Here is a 12,677-nt window from a genome sequence, read left to right as displayed (position 1 = left end):
TAAATTTTAAAAAAAGAATGTGAAGGACATTGAAACAATAACAACAACAGCGACAAAAAGAAAGTAGAGTCCAGTACTCGTGTAAATCGGGGACTCTGGGCAACCGCAGAACAATTCAGCAAGAGTGACACAGCATCTGCCGAAGAGCTTGGCTAAAGTCTAAGTGCTTGGGTGACTCACCCTGGTTTACTAGCGTGGAAGACTGAAAGTATGTAAAATGGCATGTCACCACTGTAACTAGAGCAGATAGATCGCGCATCTATTTTAGGAATCTGGAGTTTTGGCATGAACAGGGATTTCAGAGTTTCAAAAACAAGCCCTTCCTTTTATTCTTGGTGGACTCATCAGGAAGATCTAGAGCGGCTATAGCCAAACCTATTTTTTGGGGAATATGTTTGCTCATGCTTAAGAAAAAAAATGAGTATTTATAAATCAGATACATGTACAGCTATCAATTCTTTTTAAAATTATTTATTTCTGGCTATGCTGGGTCTTCGTTGCTGCATGGAGTTTTCTCTAGTTGTGGAAGGGAGGCTACTCTCTAGTTGCGGTGCACTTGTGTGGCTTCTCTTATGGAGCATGGGCTCTAGGCGTGTGGGCTTCAGTAACCGTGGCTCACAGGCTTAGCTGCCCCATGGCATGTGGGATCTTCCCAGACCACAGATCAAACCCATGTCCTTTGCATTGCAAGGTGGATTCTTAACCACTGGACCACCAGGGAAGCCCTTGATGTATTGTAACCTTTATAAAATCTACACAATAGAAATTGTTTGAGGAGGTGATAAAAGTAAATCCCCAACAGAAGTCTGAACAGTCGTTTCCCCCACCCCAGTGGGCCACTGGGTAAACCCATGGTCTGGATGCCATGGCTCCAGGGCCTCTAGTTCTCCATCAGCCAAACCAAGAGGAAGGCTGCCCTACTTTGCAGATGGCATTGGGCATGCACCCCAGTGGACATGCCCATCATCCAGTCTTGTGCCAAACGACCAGAGCCTCTTTGCTGAACCCCCTTTGCCCATACTGTCCCAGACCTACCTAAAAGAGTGAAACTAGCCTGTACTGCCCAACACTTTCTTTCACATAATTGGCACCAGGTCTTAACAGAAGAGGAAGGGAGGAAGGGAGATGCTGTGAGCTGCTGCCTTCATGTCAGTCTGGATATCATAAAGGGTATTTACTTAACACTCACTACCAATCCACTAAGAAAAACATGAGAAAATAGAATCTCATGCTGACTATGGAATCCAGAAAATTATAGCCTCTGTTTTCTAATGACAATGGCTTAGCAATATCTTCACTTTTCTTCTCCTGCGGTTTCTTAGAGATGGTGGTGGGAGTGTTTTCTTGTCCAAATGCCAAAGCAGAATATCTTGCCTGTCACAGACCACACTGGCTGTCACAGCTGCACACGCTGACACTCTCGCCTGGCTCACATCCCAACCCTCAAGGACCGCGACCGAGGGACACTTGACTGATTTTTTTTTTTTACCCCCGCTGAAGCCTTTAAAGCAATTAATTATTAATCCTTAAGTGTGGCAGTCAAGAGCCAACCTGAGCGGGAGCAGTGATGTGGGAAGCTCCGAACCGAATTGCTTTCACTAATAAGACAAAGATTCTCAGCACAAGACAATGAGTAATTAGAACTAGGCCTGGAGTGAGCTATTCTTTATTTAACAGATTCGGCTTTAAAAATCAGAACATGATTCCCAGAGGGAGACAGCCTTCCTGCACGAAGGCTGTTTGCCCTGCAGCCCGGCTCCATCAGAAATTCTGTTTGGTCGGCACCTCTGTCCACAGCCTTCCCACCATGGGGGCCCCGGGGAGGCGATGCTCCCAGTGGGCTGGACATTTCTGAGGAGACACTGGGTTCTGGCAGGCTGTGACTGAACCAAACACTCAAACCCTGCCTTGAGTATGCAGCAGCTCTTGTTACCACTCACACAAGTTCCCTACACTTACACAGGGTAAGATGTCTCTTTTGATAATTCATTTGATATGATTGAAAACGAAATGCAGTTCCCTAGTTAATGGTTCTGTTTTCACAAGAAGAAGTCCAACTATTTTAGATGTGTTTGATGTCATGCAAGACACCGGAGCCAGGAATCTGGTCATCAGAACCTGATCCCAACCCCAGACGTACCTAGCTCTGCGACTTTGAGCAAACTGCGTCCTCTCTCTGGGTTTTCTCATCTGTAGATTCCCAAGAAAAGAGACCATGGGCTACCAGTCCGTTTGCAAACACTTGGGCTAGAACATCCTTAACATTCCTCTTCTAACCTCCAAAAGCTGTGAAAAATACTCCTGTCTCCAAGTTCCCATTCTCATTGTGAAAGACCTCAAACCATAGTCCGGGAATTTGACCTTGACATTAGGCAAAAGAATTGAAGAATTTAGAGGTAGGAATCATTTGAGTGGTGCTCAAGTCCTATCTTCTTGTCTTAGAGATGAAAAATATGAGGCTCCCAAAGGTGGATGAGCCGAGACCAGAGCTTGTGTTTCTCACTGCTGCAAGGCATTGGTGCAGAAACAGGACAGCTATCCACAGCCCTGCTGTGTTTACGCCGAGGAGTAGGATATGTCTTAAAATGAATGATTTACGGGACTTAGCTAACTACAGAACTGAGATGATGCACACACTGTTGGCATCATATGATGTAAAAATACAAAACCCTGGCAAGATAAAAAACACTTAAATTGCACCAGGAACCAGACATTTAGCTTCCTTCCAGCAATGTAAACACTTCAAATTTCAAAGATCTCTTTCAAGGGAAATGAATTTACGAGTACGTAATTCATCAGCTGATACCAGAAACTGAAGTTCCAAAGATGACACAAACTCCAAAGAAAAGCACAAAGGGGGAAGATGGAAGCTTTGAGGAGCTTGCAAAAGTGCTTTGCAGCTCGCTCAGACTTTTATTTCTTCCCCTGAGTTGCTCTTGGCATTTCCTACCCTAGAGGAGTTGCCGACCCAAACTTTTCAAATTCAATAAATGTGATAAGGAATTCTGAAATTTGGCTCTGCAGTTATAAATAAAACCGGAAGCTGACCTCTGCTCTCCTGAGGCTCCTAGCTCCTGTGGAAGCAGGCTTGGCTGCTCTCTGCTTATTAGCAGTGGGAGACTGGGGCCATAACATGGAAAAGTTTGGGAGAGTCCTAACCTGTGCAATGCCAAAAAGATGCTTAAACCAGTATTTTGTGTGAGTTCTAATTCAGGATGTTAACCCATTTGTCCATGTTTGAATTAAATATGCTCCCAATTCATTGTTTGACCTATAGTTCAATTTATGATACATTTTCATGCACTCACGTTTTCAACATTAAGCAAACAAAGCAGAAATTTTAAAAACTACACACACAGGATGACTGAAATGGCATTAAAATGGATACGGAAGAAAACTGTTAACACGTTGATTGCCTCTAGGAGGTGGGACAATCTGGGAGGTAATTTTTTTCTGCTTATTTATGCCTTTTTGTACTGTCCAGATTTTCTAGAAGACAATGAATTAGTTTTATAATAAGAAAATACAAACAAACAGTAAACCCCAAACCCAATGGCAGGGACAAGAGCCGGGTGCTAACTTGTCTGCTATCACCAGGTAGCACTAACTATAAGGGAAAAGGTGAGCCCATGGGATTTATAAACAGTTCCTGGTGTTCGATGAAACGTAAAAGAAATTTCTGATAGACAATTGCATCACTCACAGGGTACATCCTGATATACCCTAAGCCAAAAGGAAGAAATTACTTAGCACACGGTGGGAAATGGCATGGAAAAGAGACACTAACACACTGAGGAAAGTGAAAATCTGTTTCAGCCCTGGCCGTGGAACTCTATAAAGGAACAAAAGAGGGAGAGGAAGTTTCACATCAGATAAGCAGGGAGGAGACCAGACTCAGTGGAGGCAGTGTAACCATGGCAGCCATGGGCTGTTACACATTCTGGCAGTGATGGGATTGGAACAGCTGTGTAGGGTACGTGAGGCTCTGCCTGGTATGGTACAGAAAGACCTGCACATAGAGAATACATTGGCCCCGTGGGTCACCTTTTAAGTGCTAGGGTGGAGCGGGGTGTTCACGAGTATGGCATGCTTGATGGATGAGAACTGTACTTTTTTATATGCTCAAAATGCCTTCACAGGTTCACATATAGATTTTTTAGAATTTCAATGGTGCCAAATTAAATCACTTATGGTTAGCGCTAAACACTGTAAATAACCCTTAAAACACCCCCACTTCCCCCTCTGCCCACACACAGTCACATCCATGACATATATGTGCATTTACACACACAAACACACACAGGAACAGAGCTAAAGTGTGGCTTGGGAGAATTAGTTTTACCGTCTACTTAATTCCCATCTGTTCCGTGATATAGATATTTTTCTCAATCATATGCAAATGCAGGTTTAAGCCACCATCAAACCAATCACATTGCTACCCGCAAGGCACTCCTTTATGGAAACTTTGTTGTCTCCACTGTGTTTCTGTTTTGCCAGCAAGAGAGTGTCAAACATTTTCTACTCTTATTAATTGTATTTATCGAGAAGATGAAAGCATGGTTTCCTGCCTGTTGAACTATGCCAACTTGTACCATCGCTTTGGTGGACAGCAATGCATTCCCCTTCTCTACCATAATCTTTTCTCCTTAATGAAAAATACACTCTACTAATAAAACATGCAAGCATTTTGCTACCTGCACTGTGGGGACCTTATTCCTGTGAAAATGTCATTTTCACCTAGAAAAATTCCCACTCTGAATTTTTTTCTTCTTTGGAAATTTTCATAAACTCTAAGGGGCACTTTTCAAATGGTTGGCTCTATTCATCTCAAGCTTCCCTCAGCACTAATCTACTGGGATACTGTAACCAAGCAACTTTGGGGTGACACTGAAAACGTTTCTGTTGCTTAGTGATGCCTGGGAACTGATTTTGTTTTTTCTCTACTCAGACACAGCCAGCCTCAGAGCTGATCCTCCAGCTGTCGTTTGAGTGGCTGGGGTAACATGTTCTCACCCAGAACACCGCTGAACTCATCTGGGCAACAGTGCTCTCCCCAGCTATCTTTGGGAATCTTGAAGTTCCAGGAAAAACAGACTGTCGGGACTTCCTTGGTGGTCCAGTGGTTAAGAATCTGCCTTGCAAAGCAGGGGATACCAGTTTGATCCCTGGTCCAGGAAAATCCCACATGCCACAGAGCAACTAAGCCTGTGGGCCGCAACTACTGAAGCCCTCGTGGCTGTGCTCTGAGGAGCATGTCTTTGCTGCTTGATTTGGCTCTTGCTGAGACATAAAAAGTGCTAAAATATCACAATACAAGGATAAAACTAAATTCATCACATTGTATCTGCCCAAAAAGAGAGTCCATTCACAAAGGTGGAGGCACCTTTGTTGAAAGCTATATTCTCTGCCTCTCTTCTCTTTATATATCGGAGATACTTGAAACTATTAAATTATCTACTTATCCCTATGGAATATCTAAATTCCACTACCTGATACTCAAAGACAAGACATAGGAAGCAGGATATGACTCTAAAGTAGTAACTAAGATGTAAGGTACCAAGAACACAGCTATGTTCCCTGGGGGAATTATAACTTTGAATTTCACAGTACCTAAGACAATTTTGCTCTCTTCTCTAGATTGGGGAGTTCTTTCTATCTGCTGGACATTGAACAATACTGTTGTTTCTACTTCTTTCCCTTTTGAGTTGATTCTATATCTTGGAAGTTACTATGATTTGCTTGGTTTCATAATCCACAAAGATGCTCCATAAGGCAAAAGTTCTTCTAGAAAAGAGAATTTTATTAGATACTTACAGAGCTATTTTGGACTTTTCATGAGAGAGACCTATCAGTGTGACTTTACAGCTGGTAAAAGAATTTCTGTAAAGTCACACTGATAGGTCTCTCTCACGAAAAGTCCAAAATAGCTCTATAAATATCTAATAAATGAAAACCCACTCCAGTACCCTTGCCTGGAAAATCCCACGGACAGAGGAGCAAAGTAGGCTACAGTTCATGGGATGGCAAAGAGTCGGACACGACTTCACTTTCACTTTCACTTTTCATAATGCGTATGTCTCTTGTCCACACAGTAGTACTGTTAATGACAAGGTTAGTATTTAGCAATGGTACTTCACTATAGAAAATGAAGGAAAATGGAAGTTTCTAATTAAATGTAATTAAGGGTCCAGGGGAAAGCTTACCCAGGCTCCCCCTTACATCTGGAGCATTCTGATGGCATCAATAGTCTGGCTTCAATACTCCCCATGGTAACTGCTCTTCCAACCTTTATTCCCATCTAGACTTCCATGTCTACAGACAATGCAAAATCACAATCCCAAGCTTGGGTTATCTTTTCTACCCTCCTCTTCTCCATTAGCCACATCCTCCTTCAATCTTAAGCTAATCCTGATGTCCAGGAAAAGTGATTTCCACTCCAAACAATCTTCCAGGCATATAGGAGGAAGCCCAGAGAAATCACTGGTGATCAGAAACAAAAGCTGCTTTTACTGTGCTTTTTGAAACATACAAAGACAGAGAAGGCACAGAAAAATGTAGACCAGCAACATAGATCCAGGGACCCTTGGGCTAAGAACATTAATTTAGCATAGAGCTTACAGAGTTAATTGTTGAGACAGAGCATAAAGGCCATTATAACAAATGGTTCTTGTTATTATCATGTTATGTCCAAGAGGGGGATAAAGATGTCTCCGGAGGCCACCATCCTTTGTATTTTGTACATTTTCCTTGTACTCATGTAATTTGTGGCATCCAGTTTCCCAGTCCTGCTTCCAACCCTGAAAATTCCTTTCAGGGAAAGAGTTACTAAAATCCCTTACACTTCAGTATGAATCAGTTGCCATGACCTCCCCTAAGGATGTTTGCATGCCAAGCCATGTTCTTATTATGGGCTGAAGAATTTCCCCCTAAGGAAGGGATTCTTGAATTAAAACTGCAGGTGAAGTTCATCTCTTGGGGACAGAATGACCCACCCTCTTGAAACTGCTCAGTATCCAGATTTTAAATGTCATCATAAAGTTAAGGAAAAGCCTGTTATGTTTGGGTTCATGGTTCTAATAATGTTATCTTGTATGAATTTTTAAAAATTTACTTTGAAATTAATGAGAGTGAAATTTGCCTCACCAGGTGTGTGCAGCAAGCAGTGTGGTAAGATTCTTCCCTGAAGTAAGTAAAGCCCTTAAAAATAAAAAAAAAGAAACCTAGAAGCACATATATTATATCATTTACAAATATAACAACTTTGGGGCTGAAATGGGCCCTTTATATCTTAGCTTGTATTAAAACTGTCAGACAAGGCCCCGTGGAAAAGGGAATAATGGGATGTAAAAGCACTGAGGCAGAAAGGGGATGACTAGTGTAGAGATATTTATGAAGAATTTTTTATAACCACTAATATAATTGTGATTATAGCCAAGAACATGCTAATAGAACTTTCTGGAAGGATGGAGATGGTAGCCATTAGCCATATGTGGCTACTGAGGATTGGAAACCTAGCTAATATGGCTGAGGAGCTGAATTTTTTATTTTAATTAATCTTAAGTTAGTTTTATTTTTTATTTATTTATTTTTTTATTTTATTTTTTTTTTTAAGTTAGTTTTAAATAGCTACATGTGCTCGGTCACATCTGACTTTGTGGTCCCATGGACTGTAACTCGCCAGGCTCCTCTGTCCATGGAACTTTCCAGGCAAGAATGCTGGAATGAGTTGCCATGTCCTACTCCAGAGGATCTTCCTGACCCAGGGATCGAACCTGTGTCTCTTGCATCTCCTGCACTGGCAGGCGGATTCTTTTACCCACCTGGGAAGTCCACACGTGGGTAAGGGCTACCATATTGGATATTGGTCTAACACCATTACTTCTTTAACATGTAATTTTAGGAATGCTTTGTACCAGTGAACTCTCTCTGGGAGAAACTGATAGAACTCTCAGGATAACACAGCCTTCCAGATGTGAACAGTTTACTTACTAAAAACACAGTTTATGACTCATTTTGACCTCCACCTCAACACATTACCCAAGGTGCCCAGGATTGATGCCTCCCTCATTCCTCCCAGGTAAGCCTGCAATTGCCGGCCTTTGGAAAGAAGCGTACTTACCCTCACCTGGCGGAAGTTCCTCTTCCTGCTCGCTGGGGGACGGCAGCAGGGGTTGCAGAGGCTCCATGTTAATGATGAGCTGCTTGTTCAAGGAGTGGGAGCTGCGGCTCTGAGAAATATTTGTTCTGAAAACAGATACAAGCCAGAAGGAACTGGTTTCCATCAGGAACACTGGCCCCTCCATCTCAGCTGACTACCCAAGCTGGTCCCTGCCTGTAGACTCACACAGTGCGTCAGGCCAGTGGGAAAGATGACACGCAGCCCTTTTCATCCTTAAGGTCCTGACATGTCTTCTAATGTCCATGTGTGCTAATGCAACACATGAAAGAAAATATCTTTCCCCATATGTCCTCAGACTTGGACATGCTGTGTGACAAGACAAGGCATTGAAAAAAGACATGGGCAACAGAAATACACAAGAGAAGATATCACCGAACTAGATATGCAGACAAGTGAATGGAGGGCATGGCTCAATGTAATTTAACAACCACCAAAACCCACAAAAACAAAAACTCTGCCCAGAAGATGGCACAGGCCATCTACAGCTGAGAGCTATTTTGGTGTTGCTGGATGTCCAGCATCTACTATCAATATTTAATATTCCCACTCAAATTCACACCCTCCTCACCAAGCAGCCACAGAATACAGCTCCACTTTCTCCTCTTGAAAGAAGAACATGTGTGTTAGTAGCTGCAACAGGGAGCAGATGGCAAGGAAACTGTGCAGGTTGTCTTATCAAAACTATTGGAGGATGGCCAGGCAGCCCATTTACACTATCTGCCCTCCAATAGGTGGGTGCCTCTGGTGGGTGTTTCAGCACCCTTCCCATCCCCATATTTCCTATCCAAACTAAAACCAATCCATTCTTCAAAGATGTCAAATGTCTCCTTCTTGAAGCCCTCCTGGATTGCCTTCACCACTAACTCCCTCTCCCCCTTTCTTCTCACTCTACTGTCCCTTCTTTCACAACTCACCACATTTGTTATATTTGTTGCCCTGTAATTATTGGTGTATTAATCAGCCCCACCTTGATAAGCACCTTAAGGCAGAGACTGACCTATCCATTCTCATGTGCCTTTTAGCACCTCTCTTGCCATCTTGTTAAGGGGTGTTCAGTTTGAAACTGAAGTAAACTTGGCATTAAGTTGGCCTTTCAGACTGGCATGGGTGTTTTCCAGGCAAGTTGATGGGATTGCCTTAATAGCCCGGGCATTTCTGTTAAGCATCAGGGCCAGACAGGGAAGAAGCTGGTAGCATCTAGAGTTAAAAGCTGCCACTGGTTGAAATGGAAATTTATAAGGACTTGCTTAACCATGGAGTTCTTGTCTTCATTATTTCACTCTACAATCCTTTATTTTGCAGCTGATATGTATGTATCATTCTGGGGAACCATGGTCCTCATCCTAAACTACTCACTCCCCAGAACCATGATTTTCAAACTTTTTGGACCAAGACTCACAGAAATTACAGAAATACATTTGATATCATCTCTCTGTACACAGACCAGGCCAGGTGGCACTAGTGGTGAAGAACCTGCCTGCCAATGCAGAAGACAAAACAGATGCAGGTTTGATCCCTGGGTTGGGAAGATTCCCTGGAGATGGGCATGGCAACCCACTCCAGTATTCTTGCCTGGAGAATCCCATGGACAGAGGAGCCTGGTGGGCTACAGTCCATAGGGTCGCAAAGAGTCAGACGCTACTGAAGCTACTTAGCACACATGCACGCTCTACACACACACATGCACACAGATACAGGAAGACATAGCTAAAGTGTTTCTTGTAACAGCAGTAATCTTGCTATGTGTGAGACTCTGTTTTACTTTCCATCCTACTTCATTTTGCTTAAAGCCCTGGTCTTGACCACTGTTTTCACTTCATGACTCTGTAGTGTGTTACAGCCACGACTCCTTCTGTGTGCTACACAAAAAAAGCACACATCTCATGGGAGATGGCCAAGGGTCCAGGGGGACAGCAGAAAGGGGCACCCGACCCTGCTGTGAGTGAGGGGAGAGCCAGGAAAGAACCTCCCAGGGAAGGGAATGTCTGAGAAGTCCTGGCAGGTGCAGTGGTCTATAGGAAAAGGCGGGGAAGCAGGGATTCTTCACAGGGGAAGAAAGGAAGGGAGGAGTAAGAGGGAGACTAAAATCACCAGGAGCAAAGGCTTCTTTTATTGTAGAAGGGTTCTTTTTGTTCTTTTTTTGAGATTTTCATGGGATTTTTATTGGCCCTGTGGCTTTCATGACTGCAATCTTAGTTCTGCAAAGCACGTGTCATATGTGTGGACTATGTAGTTTTCTGACCTCTGAAAAGCCCGTTTTCCTTTCTTGCACAAACTAATTCTGAATCATCCATCTCTGAACATGCATGCCAGCTGAACTGACAAAGGTTCCCCTCCTCCAGAAATCACACTGTAGATCACAACCAGGAGGGACCCGCAGCAGAGGCTCTTCTGTTCCCCCTCAGGTGAGCGTCTGTGCTGTGGCCACCCCCCTCAGAGGCCACCCGTCAGCAGCCTCTGCCAAAGTGCCAGACCAGCTAAAAAAAAAAAAAAAAAAAAGTGCCAGACCTGCTCTGCAGCCTACTCATGAGCACTCTCCATAGAACAGTTTCTGAGTGAAGCTGCTGTAAGGACTCTATTGAGAAGAAAAGTTTCCTTCAGGAACTGCAAGTGTGTTCTAAGAGTGGCTTCAAAAAATGATGGCATAATATCGAGCAACAAATACAAGGTTTGTGGAGTTAAGGCCACCACTCCTTGGAACAAAAGGAAGTGCTGGCCTGTGAGCAAAAGCTCCATCTGAAGAAACTTCAATGTGAACGTGTCTGTCAGATTCTAGCATCCCATTTTTGGATAAGCAGTGATAACAATAATATCACCACCTCATTTTTATTGCACTTCAAAATTTTAATGCCCATAAGAAAGTCTAGAAGTCAGGGAGGGATACATGAATCTCATTGTATAGATGAACAAGCTGATGATCTGAGACACTGACTTATGCAGGATATATACCACAGCAACAAAGCCAAGGTTAGACCCATTCATGACTCCTCGCTGGTTGCTCATTTCAGGTACAAGTGCTGTTTTGGGGAATCCCTTGGTGGAGGCTCTATGCCCAGGTGGTTTAAGGAGCCGAATCTGAACTCTGAGCTACAGCCCTCTACTTCACTGGGCCCTGGAATGGGCAGGTAAATTCTCACCAAGTAGCCAGCTGATAGAGTTTCAGTTGAGGATCTTGTCATCAGCAAAGATCAGTGAGCTAACATGAGAGTGAACATCTTCTCTTTTTGAAATAACAAAAATCCCAAGACAGTGTTTTCAGCCTGCATCTGTTTCTCTATGTCACACACATATCAACAGAAGTAGACGTCCAAGAACTGGCTATACTTTGAAAAGGAGAATCTCAAGGGAGAGGAAAGAAAACTAAGGGAAGTCTTATCATCACTGTTCTAGATGAGCTGAGATAGAGCTCACTACTATACTCTCACTTTTGACAGCCACTGCAAAGATGTCAAAACAATTCGAAACTACGATAATTGTTCCAGAGAAACAACTTTCTGCCCTGCAGCCAGCTACTGGGAAGGAACAAGAAGTGGCTGCTAGAAGTGGCACATGCCACCCTGGCTCTGACCACAGTGCTGCTTCTTGGGAGGGCAAGGTCCCCAAGGCAGCACCACGGACAGATCTCAGGTCTCAGAAAATTAGAGGTGAAGCTGTCATCCCAAACTCACAGCGCATACATTCTTTCAACAAATGCCTACTGACCTCCTACTTTGACGAAGCACTGTGTAAAGTGGTGGGTAAGATGGAGGTAACCAAGATAGGCACAGCCTTGTCCTCCCAGAGCGTACTTTGTATCACTACTTTAAACAAGTTCTTCCTTGTGATGTCAGAGGTTTGAGAGATACTGCCAAAGAACTGAGGGCCAGAGAGGCCCCCTTTCACAAACATGTAAGAGGGGGTAGTGGAGGAGTGAGGAAGAGCATGAGAATCCATGCTGAAAGGGCCTATAGAGCCTTGGTTGCAGTGATATTCTGGGAGATTTTAGGAGATTCCAGGAAAAAAAAAAAAACAAAACTATACATTGAATTGATGGATGCCTCATTTCTCATCTGCTCTGGTGGCTCAGTCCACTCCAGGAAAAGCTTTTCACTAGGGTGAATCTGCTCCCTCCACCACCTCTACCACCAGTAATCTAGAGTCTGGCTATTCAAAAGTGCAAACCATGAACTAGCCACATGGCCATCGTCTGGAAGCACATTAGAAATGCCAGATTCACGAATTAGAATCTGATTTTAACAGGAATGCTAGATGATCCCTGTGCAAGTTACGGTTTAAGAAGCCTTGATCTAGGAAGGCTTCATTCTCACAAATGATCCAAATGTAAATTTTTTTTTTTTATTAGTTGGAGGCTAATTACTTCACAACATTTCAGTGGGTTTTGTCATACATTGATATGAATCAGCCATAGAGTTACATGTATTCCCCATCCCAATCCCCCCTCCCACCTCCCTCTCCACCTGATTCCTCTGGGTCTTCCCAGTGCACCAGGCCCGAGCAC

General features: G+C 43.4%; 1 protein-coding gene across 3 annotated transcripts in view; it reads right to left on the bottom strand.

Moving 5' to 3' along the window:
* FRMD3 (FERM domain containing 3) overlaps nt 1-12,677 on the bottom strand; it is a 356,347-nt gene that overhangs the window by 60,571 nt on the left and 283,099 nt on the right. For all 3 annotated transcript variants that reach the window (XM_061163769.1, XM_061163768.1, XM_061163767.1), the window contains exon 13: nt 8,120-8,244. In XM_061163769.1, coding sequence (XP_061019752.1) covers nt 8,120-8,244 — 125 coding nt within the window. The remainder of the gene's footprint in view (nt 1-8,119; nt 8,245-12,677) is intronic.

Source organism: Dama dama, chromosome 16 (genome assembly GCF_033118175.1).
Source record: "Dama dama isolate Ldn47 chromosome 16, ASM3311817v1, whole genome shotgun sequence".
Classification (NCBI taxonomy): domain Eukaryota; kingdom Metazoa; phylum Chordata; class Mammalia; order Artiodactyla; family Cervidae; genus Dama; species Dama dama.
The sequence above is the reverse complement of the archived record's forward strand: the minus strand, read 5'-3'. Positions and strand labels throughout refer to the sequence as shown.